Below are 20,246 nucleotides of genomic sequence, written 5' to 3'. Positions count from 1 at the left end.
CATTTTTGCGCAAGTTCGCGAATATGTTCGCGAACTTTTTTTCCGACGTTCGCTACATCCCTACTGGCGACAATTCGCCAGCTTCAAAATGGGCAAATTCACACCTGGCAAATAAATTCGCCCATCACTATTTACCACTACTCTTTGTAATCTATCTTTTAGCCAATTCTCTATCCAAGCACAAATACAAGTATGGGATCCAGAATGCTCGGAAGCTGGGGTTTTCCAGATAATGGATTTTTCATGGATCTTCGTACCTTTAGTCTACTAGAAAATCATATAAACATTAAATAAATCAAAAAAAATGCTTTTGCTTCCAATAATGATATCTTAGTTTGGATTATATATTGGAGTCTAAGGGAGATGCACTTTCTGTAATTCAGAGCTTTCTGGATACGAGCTTCTGGATAACAGATCCCATACCGGTATTATGTTCCAGACAAATATTCCTTAATTTAACCACTAACCTTCTGTGTGCAGAGCTTGGTTATGTGGTCTATTTGTCTGTAAACCTACCAATGCAGTGTTGAAATGTTCAATGAGATTGCAACATTGCAGCATTTTATAGCACTGGAGAATTAAGTAGTGCAAATGTTTTGCAAGACAGATAAATGAAAAAAGCACTGTTTTAAAGATGTTGGGGGCAGAACATTTTCCAGGGGGCGGCAAGAAAGAAAAACATACAGGTATGGGATCCGTTAACCCGGAAACCTGTTATCCAGAAAGCTTCGAATTATGGCTAGGCCATCTCCCACAGACTCCAGTTTATCCAAATAATACAAATTTGTAAAAATGATTTAATTTTTCTCTGTAATAATAAAACAGTACCTTGATACAAAATAAGATATCATTTGTCCTTGTTGGAAGCAAAAGCAAACTACTGGGTTTATAGTGCCACAGAACGAAGAATCTACGTTCTGTGGAAACTTTTTTTAAATGCCACAGAATGTAGATTCTATGTACTGCAGCATTGAGGGGGTTGGGAACTGAAGAGCGGATTTCAAAGCCGGTTCTGCTGCTGCCTGCACTTCCTGGAATGCAAGCTCCTCCCACTTACCGGAGCTTGCGAAGAAGATGTGCTTTCTCTTCCTCTGCCGTATTGGACGATCGTGAGCCTGCTACCCCCAGTTTAGTGCCCCCCCACACACAAACACACATTTATTTTAGTAATACACACTGACATTCAAACTTACACACACATACAATTTTGGGGGATCAGGGGTGTCACACACATTCACAGCACTCAAACACACTTGCACATGCACACAACACGCAATTTGCCAATTGCACACACACATACACACTATTTTGTGTCTATTTTTTTAATCGAATCGTCTGTTTTATTGAAATTGCGATTAACTTATTCGCTAATTGCTCTGCACAATACCTTTGTATGTTATTTCGGTGATTATACTGCAATTTTTTGGTGCATTTTTAGCCATTTTATTGCATGTTTAGCTATTTTATTACATTTTTAGCTTAGCATAAGCGTTGTTCGCTTATTTCTGTCCATAAAACCTATTTGGCCTGCTAAAATATTAAAACTTTGATTCTGACTGCTGATTACACTAGGCAATAAAAAAAGCATTGATTTTTGTGGTTTTGTTGGATTTTAGTGATTTTATACCGTTTCACCCTGTTCCTTGTTACTTCATTTTGCCCATGGAAATTTTGTCTGCTATATATCTATTTGGGGGTCTCTCTGTGCGACATAGTTTGGTAAATCTATGCATATTGGGCATCAACCTGTTTAATAGACCCCTGGTGTTCATATTAGGATGCCTTTTGCTGGTATGTTACGAAATGTGGGGTATATAATGGGGTAAAATGCAAGCTTTTTGATGAGTTTCAGAAGTTTCATAAAAAGCATTATGTTTAACAAAGCTTTGCAGTTTGGTAGTTTGCAGTAGAAAGATGTATTTACCCATTTTAGATTTGTCAGAATGTGTACTTTCAGAAAATATATGGGTTTTCTAGGGTCTCCATACTGTTAGGGGATCTTATGGTGCATAATACCCATACCGGGTGCTTGTATTGTACCAGTTAGAGTGTCAGACGTGAAAATTTATATGTAAGATTTTCATTTGGGGGTCTTTGTATGCCACCTAGTTTGGTAAATCTTTTCATATGAGGCATCAAACTGTTCAATAGACCCCTGGCGTTCATATTTAGGCTGCTTTATGCTGGTAGGCTATGAAATGGGTATATTATGGGGTAAGATGCAAACTTTGTGACAATTTTTAGAAAATTCATAAAAACCAATATGTTTAGCATAGCTTTGCATTTTGGTAGTTTGAAGTAGAAAGATGTAATTACCTGCTTTAGATTCATCAGAATGTGTTATTAAAGAAAATATATGGTTCTCTAGGGTATCCATACTGTTAGGGGTGCATAATACACATACTGGGTGCTTGTATATTGTAGCAGTCAGAGTGTCATACATGCAAATTTATGTGTACTATTTTCATTTGGGGGTCTCTGTATGCCACCTAGGTTGGTAAATTGTTTCATATCAGGTATCAAACTGTTCAGTAGACCCCTGGCATTAATATTTAGGATGCCTTTTTCTGATACGTTACAAAACATGGGGTATATAATGGGGTAAAATTCAAGCTTTGTGACTATTTTCAGAAATTTAAAAATAAAGTGTTATCTTTAGCATAGCTTTGCGGTTTGGTAGTTTGCAGTAGAAAGATGTAATTACCTGCTTTAGATTCTTCAGATTGTGTACTTTTGGAAAATATATGGTTTTCTAGGGTCATACTGTTAGGGGGTCTCATGGCACATAATACACATACCGGGTGCTTATATTGTAGTAGCCAGAGTGTCATACGTGAAAATTTATATGCCCTATTTGGATTTGGGGGGCTCTGTCTGCAACATAATGAGGTAAATCTATGCATCAATATGTTTAGTGGACTTTCATAAAAAAGTTATGTTATGTTTAGCATTGCTTTACAGTTTGGTAGTTTCCAATAGAAAGACATATTAACCTGCTTTAGATTCGTCAGAATGTGTACTTTTGGAAAATATATGGTTTTCTAGGGTCGCCATACTGTTAGGGGGTCTCATGGCACATAATACAAATACCGGGTGCTTATATTGTAGTAGCCAAAGTGTCATATGTGAGGTACAAAAATATATATTATATTATTAGAGATATTTCTATTATTATTATTATTACTATTATCTATACAGATAAATATAGAGTGAGGCAGAGAGCTATTGGAGACAGAGAGGTGATATATAGAGTGAGGCACAGGGTTATTAGAGACGGAGAGGTGAGAGTGGGGGTAACAAAATGAAAAGGGAAAGGGTAAAAGAGGAGAGTGAATAGAGTGAGGCCACCGATAGGTGGGTGATACAATGGAGCAGCAGGACAAGGAACTGTAGGGGTTAATGTGCTTTGTGGCAAATGAGAGAATTGTTGTAGGCAAAACTCACAGCCAACCTGTACCTATAAGATAGAATAATGAATGTAGTTACACAGCTATACACAGGTTCATTATAGTCTCTATAACTCACACACAGTTTGTCAGACCTTATTACACACAGTTGCCCTTACACACATTAACACTAACAGTTAATTTTACACACAGACATAGATGCACACAAAGAAACACACATACACTGGCATTCACACTCATCTGCCCTGGGAAAGAACCTGCTTCTTAATGAGATTATTTTATACTCTCATTCCTCACACAGGAAGCATCTAACAGAGGCAAGGGGGCAGAGCTAAATTTGGACTGCTGCTCTGTGCAGTAGAATAAGCATTGGGATAGTCAATTTTTGAAGGGGTGCTGACCGTAAGATGTAAGCTTATGAGCTTATTGCAGGTTCTTAATAATAATTTTAAGAAAAGAACAAAACAATAGATGTATACATATGGCAAGAGAATATCCTTATTATAAAGTACAAGTCCGGGGGAGCAAGTGCCCCCCTTGCCCCTATCTATGGACCCCATGCAGGTTACTGTCTGTGTAAAGAACTCCCAGAAGGGTCTGGGGGTGCTTCCTGCCACTGCAAGGAGCTATGATCAGATGATTGGGTCTAAAGTGATTGAGGAAAGCCAGAAGGTGAGCCAGGCCTGAAGCTGGTGAATTTGTATCCCTGGAGAGGAGAGTCAGCAGGGCTTAGTGAGACGCCCAGAAAATTTTAGAGTGTGGAAGACTTCCTGTCAGATGCGCTCTGCCAATGAGGCGAGTTGAAAAATTCTCCTGAGGCATGAAGCGCCAGATAGGTTTCCAGGGGCGGCAAAAAGTCGCTCCTGGTACCTTTAACAGTTGAATTTCCATTTTTTAAACAAGAAATTCGGCTTTACTAGTGCAAGAGAGCACAATGGCACTCTCCGCACTAGTGTTTCTGCATCCCCACGACAGGTAAGCCGGTGAGGGGGGGTGGCATTGCAGGAGCTGCTTCCTGTATGGTGCGAACACCAGAGTGGGGAAAAGTTGTGAATGCATGCTGTTGAAACGCTAAATGAACTGTATTCCTGCAACCTTTATGTTAAGAAGAGTTTTCCAAAATAAACCTGTGTTTTTGCCTGAGGATGTGGTGTCCCTAACTTGATCCTACTCCTAACTGTCTACCATAGCTAATTTCCACAAAAACTCAGTGTACAGGCAGACAGTTTGTCACAGTACCAAATAGTTATGCAAATTGCCTTTGCATTGTCTAATCTGCACTGAAGAATTGTTTAAGTATTGACTCTAGGGAACCTTAGAGCTACAACAACCCTGAATATTGTGGTAGTTCCAGGATTCCCACAGTGGGTTGTATCAATATGTGTGCTGGGCCAAGCCCTACTGGTGCCTAAGGACCAGTGCTCCACCATTCTGCCCCCCTGCTGCTAGTTGCTTCAACCTTTCTGCGTCATTACCACAATCACTAATTGCTCCCAACCCATTACTCTTCTGCGGTCTGCTCGATCACGTATCACCTGCACCAATTACTAGTTTACTACTAGTGCCTCCGATCCATTGCGGTCAATGCCCCCAAGAGCTACCTCACCCCTCTCCAGCCTCTGTCACTGTGTGCAATTCCACTGGGTTTTCAGCTTGTGAGAAAAAATATCGGTTGCAAGGTTGCAAAGGGGTTTATTGTGCATACACAGTGAGTAATTAGCAAGTCCAAATGACTTTTGTATATTTGTAATGATTTTACTCCATGATATCACTGAGCTACTCCCCTTTTTGTGTGCAGCACAAATCTCCTGTATGATTTGATTTACAAGTTGACATCGCAAGAGGCAGCCACCTACTACGCCTACCTCTAGTTCTGGCCCTGATAGCGGAGAGCAAGGTGATGGGGAGCCCTGTACTTAGATCTGCCAATGGCAGGCATTAAGCAGAAGGCTTCCATGCGCCCACATGAGCCCAATGTGGTGCAATTTTATACCCTTTATATTTTATACCATTAGCATTTAACAATTATGCATATAGCATTGGTAAATGTATACTTTTGTCCATCCTCTACCATTAGTTATACAGTTCATTTATCTAGTTATAATATAAATATAACGCTTTCTTGGCCTAATCTGCCAATTAGAAGTTAAGGGTGACCAGCTAGGTAGTGGGAATGGGTTACATTGCGAATCTTCACCCAGGGCAGAGCCTTCGCCAAATGGAAGCTTCCCCTTTAAACTGTAGTTGAACTACAACTCACAGGCATATAAGTACAAATAGAAAAATGGATGCCAGGAGGTTCTTTAAAAGGGGTACAACAGGAGCAGATTTATTATGCCAGAGGCAAATGACCACAGGTTTACTCACAATAGTTCTGAGGACACAGCAGATGGAATCACTTTGGACAGTAAAGGTTCACAGTCAAACAGATGCGACTCCCAAAGGATATTGCAGATAGGTGTACATCAAATCCCAGTTCAACCGACGTTGCACAGTGAGGGGATCGGGATCTATCATGTAGGGTTCAGGTAGTCCTTTGCTCACCTACTGCCCTATCAACTGAGGTCCCTGCTCTAAAGGCAAACAGGCCTTGTGGGAAGCTACTTCCTCCTACAATCTTCGTTGGAGCGACAGCTGCTCTTTCTGCTACACCTCTCTGTCTTTCTCTCCTAGAGAGAACTATAACAGTATCTTACTATTTTAGCTGGTCCTCGTTCACGGGGTTACCTGGTCCCCGACTTAGCACTAAAGGTGTCAGGTCCCTTTAGGGTAAAAGCTTACTGGGGCCTATGGTGATCCCAGGCTCAATGGAGATTCACCTAGCAGCAGCACCAGGAGCCAAAGAGGAAGAGGACACTCCCTGCACACACTATATAGCAGTGTGGCAGGGGAGTGTCATTACACTCTTTGTCCAATAGGTGTGGGTGTTACACTTTACCAGTTACAAGGGCTTGGCCCAATAACAAGGGAAAAGAGAACTACATACAAAAGGTAGGAGATTAACTCTATAGGGATAGGATATCCTATAGGTCCCTACATAAAGATATGCACATACCCAGTTTTTTCTTGTCTTATGAAGTTTGTTGCTCTTAGCAGTTGTTCTTCGGTAAAGGGGGTCACTGTCAGAATACAACAGCACAGCACAATCAAGATGGCAGGGCCCAGAACCACCTGCAAGTAAACGTTATTTGTGAAGTTAATTCAGAGAATAAATTGCCAATTGCATATGCTTTATTCTGTAGTGTTCCTTAAACATTATGTAAAAATCATTCTCACTTAATAGAGGTTTAAAAGATGACTTTTTAACCCTTTGCACACCACCGATCATAAAATCTACAGTGCCAACATGGAAGTACCAGAGTGCCAGCAACACAGATTCGAAATTTTCAGATGAAATGCTAATATATGTGATCTGGATCATGTCAAACCAGTAGCATGGAAAGCGTTAAAACTGCAGGTGCACAATCATGGGTGGATCCAGGCAAATAACGCATTTCTATTAGTTATGAGCAAATAGGGCATGTTTTGCTTTGGTAAAGTACATGCAGAGTTTTCAAAATGACGAAGATTTGCAAGAGACATTAAAATATCTGGACCGTTTTTGCAGCACTTTTTGCATTCTGGGGATACCAATAAAACATTCTTTCAAGTCTTTGTGACCGTAGTTGGAGTGAATCTTCAGTATTTTGCTTTGTGTCAGAATTTGCAAACAGGCATCAAAATTTGCAGAATTGCATTGAAGAAAGTGAAATTACATGGAATTTGTTTGCTCTTTTTACTACTAGACACTTTAGAGCTGGAACTAGGGGTAGGCAGAGTTGGCGGGCGACTAGGCGCAGTCATAGGGGGGTGCACTTTAGAAGGGAAAGAATTTTTTTTTTTTTTATTTCTTTAAGTTTGAACTTCGCCCCTGTCTCCAGAAGCAGTGTTCGGCTCTAGTCCAGTCCCCACCTCCCTCTTACTTGCTCTTTGCCCGGCTGCGGCATCTACTGCCTGACGCAATGTGGAAGTGAAAAGTGGATGCGCATGCGCTGTAGTAAGCGCCACATCGTGTGGTGACATCACTCCGCAAGTGCTGGCGTGGCGTGTTGGTGTTGAAGAGAAGAGAGTCCGGCGGTGCGGCCAGATACTTCTGACTGGGCTGGGCTGGCTGTTGAAGTTGGAGAACAGTGTGAGCAGAGCACACTGAGCAGTGACTGCTCTGGCACAGACTTGGGGGGCAATGGCTGGTGGAACAGGTACAGACTTGGGGGGCAATGGCTGGTGGCACAGGTACAGACTTGGGGGCAATGGCTGATGGCACAGGTACAGACTTGGGGGGCAATGCTGGTGGCACAGGTACAGACTTAGAGGGCAATGCTGTTGGCACAGGTACAGATTTAGGGGGCAATGTTGGTGGCACAGTGACAGACTTGGGGGCAATGCTGGTGGCACAGGTAGAGACTTAGGGGGCAATGTTGGGGCAATACTGGTGGCACAGGTACAGACTTGGGGGGCAATGCTGGTGGCACAGGTACAGACTTGGGGGGCAATGCTAGTGGCACAGGTACAGACTTGGGGGGCAATGCTGGTGGCACAGGTACAGACTTGGGAGGCAATGCTGGTGGCACACATACAGACTTGGGGGGCAATGCTGGTGGCACAGGTAGAGACTTAGGGGGCAATGTTGGGGCAATGCTGGTGGCACAGGTACAGACTTGGGGGCAATGCTGGTGGCACAGGTACAGACTTGGGGGCAATATTTTGGGTGCTGCTGGCTGGCACAGGTACAGTTTGCTTTATGAATGTGTTGTAAGGTTTCTTAACTAAAAAAAACGTGATTAGGTGGGAAATAGTCATTCAGACCTGGGGCGGCCTAGGGTATCTTAGCCCAGCGCTGACACACATGCTCTATATTGTTAGAGGATCTCTTATCTACTATGCTACAAGGTTTTTGGTAAAAAAAAAAAAGACTCCCACACTGCTAATTTCTTAAAAACACGTGTGTGTTTTTTGACTGGAAATTACTACTACATTTCTAGTAATACATTACTAGTTTACAAACACAGGCACAACCAATAATAAATCTGATCACCAACAGATAATATCTGGCTGCTTTTTATCCCCTGCTTTTTATCCCACATTAAAAGATAATGAAACATATATTTATGTGTATTGAATCTGAAATACTATGTAATGTAATGTTACATGACTGAGATTGAGAATAGTCATGGTTGTGTTAATAATTCCAGCAACTTCAATTACAGACTGAGTCACTAAATGAAGAAAACTCTGAACATAGTAGAAAAATTACTAATTTACTATTAAAAACATAACAACAGTGCATAATGGATAGAAGCCACACAAAGGTGCATAATAGAAAAGATAAAGTAGATTTGGGGGGAGGGATAAAAAAATAAAACACTATACTAAATTAGCAGTAGTGTGCACCTACACGGGATACATACATACAGACAAAGACAAACAAAGTAGCCCTAACAACCTGGGTCTCATAGGTGAGCAGGCAAGCAGAAGAAGAAAAACAGTAATCTGAAATACACAACTTCCACTTGCACTGACTCAATCAGATGGCTCCATAAATGAGAACTTACCACCCCCCAATAAGAAAAGCCCCATCAACTACCTAAGATAGCCCCCCTACCTACCTTATTCGAATCCTCTTCCTTCCCTTAGGCAATTCACTGAACTTCTCACGCAGTTGGGGCAAATACCGGACTGCTCCAACTGTGCATGTGCCAAATACGGCATTCCTTTACAGAAGCGGACTGAAGATGGCCCCCATGAGCTCTGCTGCGCTACTCTGCATAAATACTCCTTTCTGGAGTAATGCACTATGTGGGTAGGAAACAGGGAGGGGAGGCTTTTCCTATTGGGAAGGTTAGTTCTCCTATAAACACCTACTCTAGCTAAATCACCCAAAAACACTCCTAGCACCTGCTCTAACCACAAACACACCCTCTACCTGTGCACCTCCTTATATAGACAGTGGGAAGGGTCAAATCCCATTGAATGATGTGGAAAGAGAGGGGAGGATAATATTGCATGACTCCTAACTAATGTCTATAGAAACAAAATGGTTTTACTATTCAAAATTGCTGTGTGAGCTGGTATACACAACTGTATGACACTGGAGCACAGTACAGAAAAAAACACAGGGCAAACAGTTATAGCAAAATTATACAAAAGCAATACATAGGTTAGTTTAGGTGCTGTTTGTTTCCACTGCATTGTGTAAAGACAACATTTCAGCATTGTATTTATATAGAAATATTTGCAGAACTTGAACCTGTGTTTCTTCTTTTAATATATAATTTCGATATATTATATATATATATATATATATATATAATATAACTAATATTCGGTGATACCATTCTGAAAGTGACTGATAACTAAGTAATCCGAAGGACTTGCAACTTAAAATCTATTTGTTAGCAGGTCAAAAGGTATCACTCTAATTGCTAGCTGCTTCTATCACTGTCATTATGGCACTCCAGGTTTCTGGTCATTGATAGGAAATGCCGGAGGAAATTTGCCATTATGGAGAATACAGTTTCGATTGAGACTGTGACTGGGGTTACTGCAATAATAGGGACAGGCAACATTTATTAACCATCTGTAAGCAAACAGAAAATTGGTGTTACTATATTTCCTCACTGTAAGATACACTTACCTGTACCATGATTGCTATGACAATTTGTACAAATCTTCTACTATATAGTATATGGGTCTTTTTAGAAGAACAAGAACTCTTCTGCAAATACAAAAGAACATAATTTAATCTATTTAAGACACATTTCTTTTCCATGGTGAACACATTATCTTATTTTCTATAGAATACTTTCTATATCATTTAAAAATACTAAATTCCATAATTCCACATCAAACCTTTCCACTGAAATATTGAATATGAAGTAGAATGCACTATGTTTGTGCAGGAGCAGTAACCCATGGCAACCATAAGATGCCTACTTTTGTAAATTCTGTATGTATATTGGTTGTTATAGGTAACTTTTTCACTTTTTTTTTCATTTTTTCTTCCATTTTTTACTTGAATAGGGAGCTCTTTTTAATACAGCTCTTCTATATAATTTCATTGTTATGAACCAGCCTGTACCTCAGTCATGGAGGACTGGGTGCATATTACCACTAATAACAGTATTTTTCAAATAATAATGGCTTTATTTGCAAACCTATCCAACCTATCTTCTCTAGTACAATTCACCATTGTCAATTCCCAGAAACAAGTTGTTCTTCATTATCTCCACCCAAAAACAGCTTTTGCATAGTGAATGAAAATGCAATTCTCTTTAACTTTGAAATGCAACATCTGTCTGTTTATATATTCTGCACTTCTGGCTCCCTCTTGAACAATATAGCAGAAGTCATATTCTTAAAGTAAAGCATTAAAATAATTGCATGTAAAATGGATGAGAGTGGTATTCTAAGCACTATTGTAAATTACATTGATTTTTTTAATTCAAAGATATATAGGTATGCATGTATTGTTGCTATGAATGTTTCTATGAATGCACTTCGTTACAACAGCACCACCTGGTCAGTTTCAGACCATTTCAACCGCTGGTCTGATGTTCATTTGGTCAGGATAAACATTGAAAAAAAAACATTGGAAAACATGGAAAACTCATCTCACATCTTTCCTAACCAGAAAAACATCCGACCAGCCCTATTTCTTTTTCCTAACAACTAATTTTACTATTTCATGGTTGGAAAATGACCATAAGGCGACACCGTTATGACAAAATTCATGTAAACAGTACATGTATCCCTTAAAATCTTGGAATTAAAATAAATTAATGTCAAATACAGCAGTGCTTATAATAGTGTTATCATCAAGTTTACATTCACTTATTTTAAAGGTTAACTTATCATTTAACACATCTGGAGGTGAACTGACTTCTGCTACACTATCTCTAAAATTAGACATAGAAAAAAGAAAGGTATAAATATTGCTTTGAATTACAATTACACTTACAAATTACTTGAAAACTAATTATATTTTTAGTTGTATACTTTGGAAAATGATTCCATGAAAAGAGATTTTGGGATAACCTCCCCTTGAAAAAAGTTTTTGGGATAACATCCCCTTTAAACCTGGTTAAATCTATAGTGACAAAAAAATTATAAGAAGTGCAGTTGGATGGGACATATGCTGCCTGGGCAGGGTCAGGCAATTGCTGGCAGAATACCACTCAAACTCCAAAGTGAGCATTTCTGATTAGTGGTCCTTCTGTTAATGCCAAGTCTGCAATAGGCAGAGCATTTACCTAACATCTTTAAGGGTTGCTGTGACTGGCAATTTGGATACCACCACCTGCAAAATATTTGCCATTACTGGAATAAAATATTCCTAATGTCAATGGAACATGGTGAGATTTCCTGGGCATGGTTAAATCTTTGCCCGCCCTCTTGCGAGGAGCAGCAGTGGAAAGGTTGCTTTAGGGCAGCCGGTGACCCAGAAATGCCACTGAAAAAAAGTAATTATATTAGGGATACACCGAATCCACTATTTTGGATTCGGGCGGTACCCCGAATCCTTCACCAAAAATTTGTCTGAATACCGAACCAAATCCGAATCCTAATTTGCATATGCAATTTAGGGGTGGAAAGGGGAAAACATTTTTCATTTCATTGTTTTGTGACAAAAAGTCACACAATTCGTATTTGGTTCGGCCTGGCAGAAGGATTCAGCTGAATCCAAATCCTCTTGAAAAAGGCCGAATCCTGGATTCAGTGTATCCCAAAATTATATATTTCAATTGCATTCCTTCTGCAATAGGACCTACCTTAGGACTTGCCTTGGAGGATCTGACACAGACGGCCCCAATAACTGCTCTATTTATAATACCAAATCTTCAAATTACTTTGTTATGAAATGTATTTTTGAAACAATCTTATCTTAAAAAAAAAAAAAATTAAGGAAGTGATAAGGAGAAGCTAATGTCACTGTAGCTATCACGGGTTCATATATAGGGCAATATTCAGCTGGACATACTTTTATTTCTTCCTGAACAGTAATAACAAGTACATATTTAGTATAATATAGTATATTGGCATCATGTACTTTTTATAAGGTATGTGCATTTTAATCCTGATCACTGTTAGACTGACCTACCAGGAAAACCCCTGTTGCCCCTGGCATCAGTGTTCTCTGCAGTTCCCATTATGCTTGTACAGTTGCTTCTCCCTCTTCCTACATATAAAAAGGGGACGAGAAGGAACAGAATGGAGGAAAGGAAAAAAAGCAAAGGGAGAGTAAAGGCAAGAATGAAAACTTACAAAAATAAATATAAAAACAAGGAAGAAGAAAGGAGCAGAGTGGATATTATGTGGTAACACAAGTAGATGAAAGAATGTGGGAAGATGATTTTAGTATTTTGGAGAGTTGAGGTCCTGGTCTAAAGTTTTCTTGTGCAACCTTGGCGCTGCTATTATTTTATATGCTCTTTCCCTTGTTGCTGCATAGACCAAGACCCTCACTATTACACCCCAAATAAGTTCACCAGGTCTTTTCAGTACATAGTTAAATAGTTAACTTGGGCTTAAAAAAACTTCCATCAGCTTTAACCCCTGCAGATGACCTCCAGTGCAGATATATACAAATGTGGATACAGATGGTATAATGAGATAGTGGTAACCAGGTGTACATGTACATAGGATATCAACGTAAAGGTGGCCATACACAAGCAGATTAAAGCTGCAGATTTTGGTCCTATAGACAGAGTGGGCAGCTTATCTGCTGTGTATGATGAGGCCCTTCGACAGGAGAACTAAAAATATCCAAGCCAATTATACGCTTAAATACCTTATACCTTGGAGTCATTGTAGATGATAAACTTGGCTGTAGCAAGCAATACTAGTCAGCAGCATCAAGGGCAAATAAAGTTTTGAGTTGTATTAAAAGGGGCATTGATTCACAGCAGGAAGCGGTCATTCTACCACTTTATAGAGCACTAGTAAGGCCCCATCTAGAATATGCCGTACAGTTTTGGTCTCCAGTGCTCAAACAGAACATTACTGAATTAGAGAGGGTCCAGAGAAAGGCAACTAAGCTGGTAAAAGGTATGGAAAATCTTAGCTATGAGGAAAGACTGGCCAAATTGTTTACTCTGGAGAAGAAGCACTTAAGGGGTGATATGATAACTATGTATAAAATATATAAGGGTATCATATAATAATCTCTCTAATGCTTTATTTACCAGTAGGTCTTTTGAGCTGTCGTGAGATCACCCATTCCGATTCAAAGAAAAGAGGTTACGTCTAAATATTCGGAAGGGTTTTTTTACAGTGAGAGCTGTGAAGATGTGGAATTCTCTCCCTGAATCAGTTGTACAGGCTGATACATTAGATAGCTTTAAGAAGGGGTTGGATGGATTTTTAGCAAGTGATAGAATACAGGGTTATGGAAGATAGCTCATAGTACAAGTTGATCCAGGGACTAGTCCGATTGTCATTTTGGAGTCAGGAAGGAATTTTTACCCAAATTGGAGATGCTTCAGATAGGGGTTTTCTTAGCTTCCTCTGGATCAACTAGCAGTAAGGCAGGTTAAAAGGTTGAACTTGATGGACGTGTGTCTTTTTTTTTTTTAACCTAACTTACTATACTATGCTAACTACTCATGCACTTACCTGTTGCTCCACTGGAGGTCCTTAGAGCTGTTCTGCTATGAGTTCTTGTTTCACCTAATATACGCCTACCTTCTGATCCATCTCTCTGACCATCTTGTTATCCCCATCTGTTTCTCATTATTCAATACCTTTATAAGCTTGCCCCTGACCAGTGCTTGGTCCTTAAGCTATTTCTGTGACTTTGCGTCTGGTTCCTGAGACTCCTGATCGCGTATACTGTTCTCGTTTCCCCCCTCTGTATCCTTGTTTTCGGTTCCTGCTTTGCTCCATTTTCCTGTCTTGCTTGTTTCCTGCTTTGTTCCAGTTCTCCTGTTCCCTCCATGCCCTGCTCTTGGATTCCCCGGTTCTGACTCCTGGCTTGTCCCTCAACTCCGCTTGTCTGCCGCCAGTCTTGACCTTTTGGCCTGATTCTGGTTTGTGTCTCTGCCTGCTGTTTCATAATGTTCAAATCTGTATATTCTTTGTGAGCACTGCACTCGTGTAATCACTTATGTGAGTTTATTAAAATTTTACTCCACTGTTAACCATGGCTTTGGACCTTAGTACAGCTGTATATGGCTACACTACAACAGGCTCCCTACTTCCTGGTACTCTATGGCGTCTCCTCGGGGAAGATGTGATACCTTTATTAGTCTTTATAATGCCCACCTTTTACAAGCCTATATTGGGGGAAAGATCCACCAATATCTTTGAGACAGCTTCTTGACTTCAAAACTCACTGTTTGTTTAAAGAAACCTAAAAATTAATTGTTGCCCTTTATTGATTGAAAGTTCACAACTTGTGTGGAAGTAGTGGGCAGGTTTATCGATTATTGGGATTGTTGTTGTGTTATGCAAAGAGTTGAGGTTTTTCCTGGTGCAAAAGACCAAATTTTTCCCAAAGAAAAACAAAATAGATTCATGGAACATTTTTATTTTTAAAGCCTTTACTCCTATTCATAGCTCTCATAGGATCCCTCCACCACAGTGTGATCACACCATGTAATGTTGTGTATCTTGCTGAATCTGCTGTGCATTTGCAATTCTGCAATGAGTCCTGTGCTCCCAAGCAATAATATTATATCTACCTAAACTCTTCTCTAAATACAATAAGGCTCCTGTTAGAGCATTAGTGTTCAGCTGATTGAATAGGCAATTGGCATCCTGTGAAAGTAAGAACAGTGTTGTTGCTTTTAAAAAAAATCCTGTGTTTTATTTGGAATATTGTGTTAAAGTCAGAAATTTTTATTCCGCCATATTTGCATTGAGTTATATAATTTTACATTGTAGGAGGTATATACTACTGGTTGCAGTTACAAAGGTGTTTTGTCTATTGGAACATCCCTAACTACTTTACTTGCCAGAACGTGCTGTGCAGCCATTGCAACTGTGGCTGCATTTTTTATTACCCCATTTTCCTAAGTGATTTCTCTGCAGAAGTAGTTTAAGCCAACCTTAGAATCACACCAGGGAGTTTTGTGGGTCCTTGTTTTGTGGGTCCTTGCTGCCCTGAGGCGGTCTTTTGGATACTGCTCATACCATTTTGAGCTCCAGATTGGGTGGGTGGGGGGATGTCGCATCGCTAGTGCAGAGAGAGCAATTGCCATCCCTGGTAATCTGCTTCTCAACTTGCCTCATGGCAGCAGTGCCCCTGGAAGCACAGCATCACGTGGCACGGTATTGCATATAAATGTTTCATTTCTGACACAGTGGGCTGCATTGCTGGTGTTCCTCATGTAGGGAAAGCAAAGCATATAATAATTATACCACAGAGCACCTAATAGGACAGCAGCAATAACCCCATCAATAATGCATATTACAGGTACAGTATATGATCTATTAATTAAAATGATCTGATCTGGAGTTTTCCAAATAAAAGATCTTTCAGTAGTTTAGACCATTGTACTGTAAGTCTTTAAACATTAATTAAACCAAATAGGATTGTTTTGCCACCAATATGGATTCATGCATCTTAATTTTTTGTGCTAATGATACATATAACATTGCCCAACTTCAGTAATAGTCTGTGGTTTTTAGATTGTTTATTAACATTAACCACAATATGACAAAAGCAACTTTGCACCATGGAGCTGATAAAGAAACAGTTGATTTGCATCAGAAATCTTGAAACAAACAGTGTTGCTTAAAAAAGGTTTTTAAATAGAAGATGTTCTCTAGTCTCTTGCTATAACATTTTCATAACCAGAAATATCCAGAAAAACTGGTTTAATATTACAGATATATCCCTCTATGTTTGATAATACTTAGTGCCCAAATACTCCTTACGGCCACTCATCAGTAGATTATGGTTCATGCCTGACCCCATTCCCTCTCTTTACTCGCAATATGAATCTTATCATAATCTAGCCTAGCATTTGTTCATTAAACACTATATGCCACTACCATATGCTAAATGTAATACTCGTTCCCAATCTCTTACTTTGCTAACACCCATCTAGCCCATCCCTTCACCTTGTATCTCACACTGCCTTCTCTTTTTAGACTATAATGAACAGGGCCCTGTACGTTAGTGCTTTATAAATACACTTTAACCCTTTAAGTACCAGCAGAATTTCTCATTTCAGTTACACGAAATGCAAGACGATTTTGAAACATTTTGTGCTCTCTCACTTTAGGGGCATTTTCTGGGGAAACCTTTAGTATACATAGGAAAACTATACATTGTTTTTTTCAGGAGAATCTGCGATTTCTAAATCTGCCTGACTTTTCATGTATTTCCACCTCTGCAAAAAGATTTATAGAGCTAAATACCAAAAAATCCAACTGATTTGGAAAGCTTCATGTCTCTTGAATGTGCCAATACCAGATATGTATAGTTTAGGGAGATTTAGGACTTCTGCACAGCAAAAGCTCCCGACTGTATGCAGTATTACCGAATTTTTGAAAACTGCATATTTTAGATTGCAAGGCCAAGAAATTCTGAAACAGTAGGTTTACCCCAGAAAACCATCTATTTTTGAAAAGTTCACATTCTGTAACTATGTCTCTCTACTCCTAACTACCAAAAAGCAAAGCTTGTCTAAACGTAGCATTTTTTAAAATAATTTATTAAAATTCTGAAACATAACTTACTGCTCCGCATAACCCACACTGTGTTAGGTACCAAAAAAAAGCACCCTGAATATGATTGCCAGGGGTCCACTGAACAGTTTGATATATAGGTTTACCAAAGTTTCTGGCATTTAGAGCCCCCACTATGAAGTTAGCACATCCAAATTGTCCAGGACTTTACTTCAGCTAATGAAAAATCAACACATTTACTGCATTATTTGTGGGGTAAAAACACCGAAAAATAGGTTTACCCCCCAAAACCATATATTTTTGAAAAATACACAATCTACCAAATCTAAAATGGGTTCCCGTGCCTTACCCAAATTTGTCGGTTTTGGTGAAATACCTGAAAACTGCCTCAAAGCTTCAACTTTCCAGCATTATATTGCCCATGTATCATTACATACCAAGACAAAGCACCCTAAATATGATTGCCAGGGGTCCTCCAAACAGTTTGGTGCCCATTGTGCATACAATTACAAAAGTATCTAGCATTTAGAGGCCCCAAAATGAAGTATACAAATAGTCCTGTGGGTAACTTCAGCTAATGAAAAATCAACACATTGACTGCATTTTTTGTGGGGTAAAAACACAGAAATATATGTTTCATTACAAGCATAAAGCATCCTAAATATGAATGCCGGGGGTCTACTAAACAGTTTGATGCCCAATATGCATAGATTTACCAAACTGGTATGTGTATCATGTGCCCCGTAACAGTACGGAGACCATAAAAAATATATATTTCCCAAAAGTTCACATTCTGACGAATCCAAAGCAGGTAATTAAATCTTTCTACTGCAAACTACCAAACTGCAAAGCTATGCTAAACATAACGCCTATTTATGAAATTTCTGAAAATTGGCACAAAGCTTGCATTTTACCCTATTATATACCCCCCATTTCGTAGCCTACCAGCATTAAGCATCCTAAATATGAATGCCAGTGGTCTACTAAACAGGTTGATGCCCAATATGCATAGATTTACCAAACTATGTTGCACACAGAGACCTCCAAATGGATATAAAGCAGACAAAATGTCCATGGCCAAAATGAAGTAACAAAGAACAGAGCGAAATGGTTTAAAATCACTAAAATCCAACAAAACCACAAAAATCAATGCCTAGTGTAATCAGCAGTCAGAATCAAAGTTTGAAAATTTTAGCATGGCCAAATAGGTTTTACAGACAGAAATAAACTAACAACACCTATGCAAAGCTTAAAAAACACAAAAATGGCTAAACATGCAATAAAATGGCTAAAAATGCACGCAAATCACTGAAATTGCAATATAATCACTGAAATAACAAATAAAAGGTATTGCGCAGTGCGATTAGCAAATACACTATTCGCAATAAAACGTTTTTTTCAGGCAAAACAACGCACTATGCAGTAAGAATTAAAAAAGCTATAAAATTGTGTACTGGTAAGTGTGTATATGCGTGTGTACACTAGGCAAATTGTTTGTTGTGTGCCTGTGTATGTGTGAGTGTTGTGAATGTGTGAAACCCCCCTGATCCCCCCCCCCTGTGTGTGTAAGTGTGTAATAGTATAAAATGTGTGTATTTGTGTGTGTGTTACACTTACTTGGTTGAAGGCTGGTTGAAGTCCATTGAAGAAGAGGCAAAAAGGGGTCCCACAACAATCTGCAGTTAACCTCGCACTGGATCCGATAAGTAGTGCTGGTGGGGGGTCCAGGAAGTCGCATCTGCAGCAGGCACGTGTCCCACATGCGCCTGCTACTGTGATGGGTTCCCTGGGGGATTGCGCCCAAGGGCCTGCTCATTTCCCCCTCCTGCTCTTTTCCTAGGGGCGAGGGAATGAGCAGGAAGCAAAGTCGCAGCTTTACAAGCTGCTCCTTTGCTTCCCTGCACTGAAATGCTGCAGAAAGTAGAATCTACGTTCTGTGGCATTTCAAGTTGCTTTGCCACAGAACATAGGTTCTACGTTCTGTGGCATTTAAAAGGTTATTAATGCTATGCCAGCGCATATTATTTGTTGTTTTAGCACAACAAATTACATAGTGTCATGATATATCATATTTTGTAATACACTCAAAGATTTACAAATGCATGCATACAGTCAATATGTCAGTCTGTGCTTGAGTTAAAGTCCTGTTGCTTTAGGAAGATTTCAGGCAATGTATGCACAACTAGCCCACTAGTGAGAGACTACAAAAATACTTTTTTTTCTTCTTTAAAGTAGGAAAATAATTATGGTTCCTTGTTAACCCTTTAACTGCCAAGCACATATGGCATACATGCTTGCGGGTCAGGGTTCTAAGTGTCAATAATGTACCTCGTACACTTATCCTCTTCATTTATAGCTATGCAGCACAAAAGACGCAGATCTGCTGCCACTCCCATTGGCAACAAGCACTGAGCTGCTGAATTCTTCTTATACTCCGCTAATTGTCCCCCAAAACAACAAAACGGCAGCAACGTAATCAGGACGTGCCTGCTGCTGGGGTGTACTGTATAAGATCGGCCCCCCAGTGCGGCTCCCTTTTCTCTGCTGGACGTGGACGTTGCTGGAGCCCTCCTACTGCGGTCTTCCTGCCTGTCAGATCTGCTGTTCCTGCTCCAGGTAACACATTTGCACACTCACGTCCACTTACACACTTGCACACTCCTCTACACACTCCTGTACACACTTCTATTCACACTTACACGCGCACACACACATATATATATATATATATATATATTCTGTATTGGTGTTATTTTTTATTGCCTGTGTTTTTGTATTTTTATTGTATTGGTATTTTATTGTATGGGAGCTCATCACTCCACTAATGGGCTGAGGTTTCCACTTATATGTGAATAACTTTTAAACATGTATTTCCCTCTTCAGAGCCCTATATTTATTGGACATCCTAGCCTGTGGCACCATAAATCGTACCAAAAATTATTGCACAGGGATCTGCTCAACAAAAAACGGAACCGTGGAGAAATGTAAGCCCTAAGAAATGATAAGCTCCTTGGCATCAAATATTTTGATAAATGTTTTTATGCTGATGTCAATCACGATGAGTCAGTAATTACAGAACAGAAAGCTGGTAGGCCCCCAAAATCTAAGCCTCTCTGTAGCAATGAGTACAGTATGTACATGGGTGGTGTTGACAGAACTGACCAACTT

General features: G+C 39.7%; 1 protein-coding gene across 1 annotated transcript in view; it reads right to left on the bottom strand.

Annotated features, from left to right (window-relative positions):
* LOC121399323 overlaps nucleotides 1–12,246 on the bottom strand; it is a 29,956-nt gene extending 17,710 nt beyond the window's left edge. Inside the window, exons 1-3 of the mRNA XM_041579711.1 lie at nucleotides 12,215–12,246; nucleotides 10,081–10,161; nucleotides 6,463–6,578 (exon numbers count right to left, since the gene is read on the bottom strand). Of these exons, the coding sequence (XP_041435645.1) occupies nucleotides 6,463–6,578; nucleotides 10,081–10,089 (125 nt within the window). The 5' untranslated portion in view covers nucleotides 10,090–10,161; nucleotides 12,215–12,246. The remainder of the gene's footprint in view (nucleotides 1–6,462; nucleotides 6,579–10,080; nucleotides 10,162–12,214) is intronic.
* Nucleotides 12,247–20,246: the final 8,000 nt, after the last annotated feature.

This window comes from Xenopus laevis, chromosome 1S (assembly GCF_017654675.1).
Source record: "Xenopus laevis strain J_2021 chromosome 1S, Xenopus_laevis_v10.1, whole genome shotgun sequence".
NCBI classification, from domain to species: Eukaryota; Metazoa; Chordata; class Amphibia; order Anura; family Pipidae; genus Xenopus; species Xenopus laevis.
The sequence above is the reverse complement of the archived record's forward strand: the minus strand, read 5'-3'. Positions and strand labels throughout refer to the sequence as shown.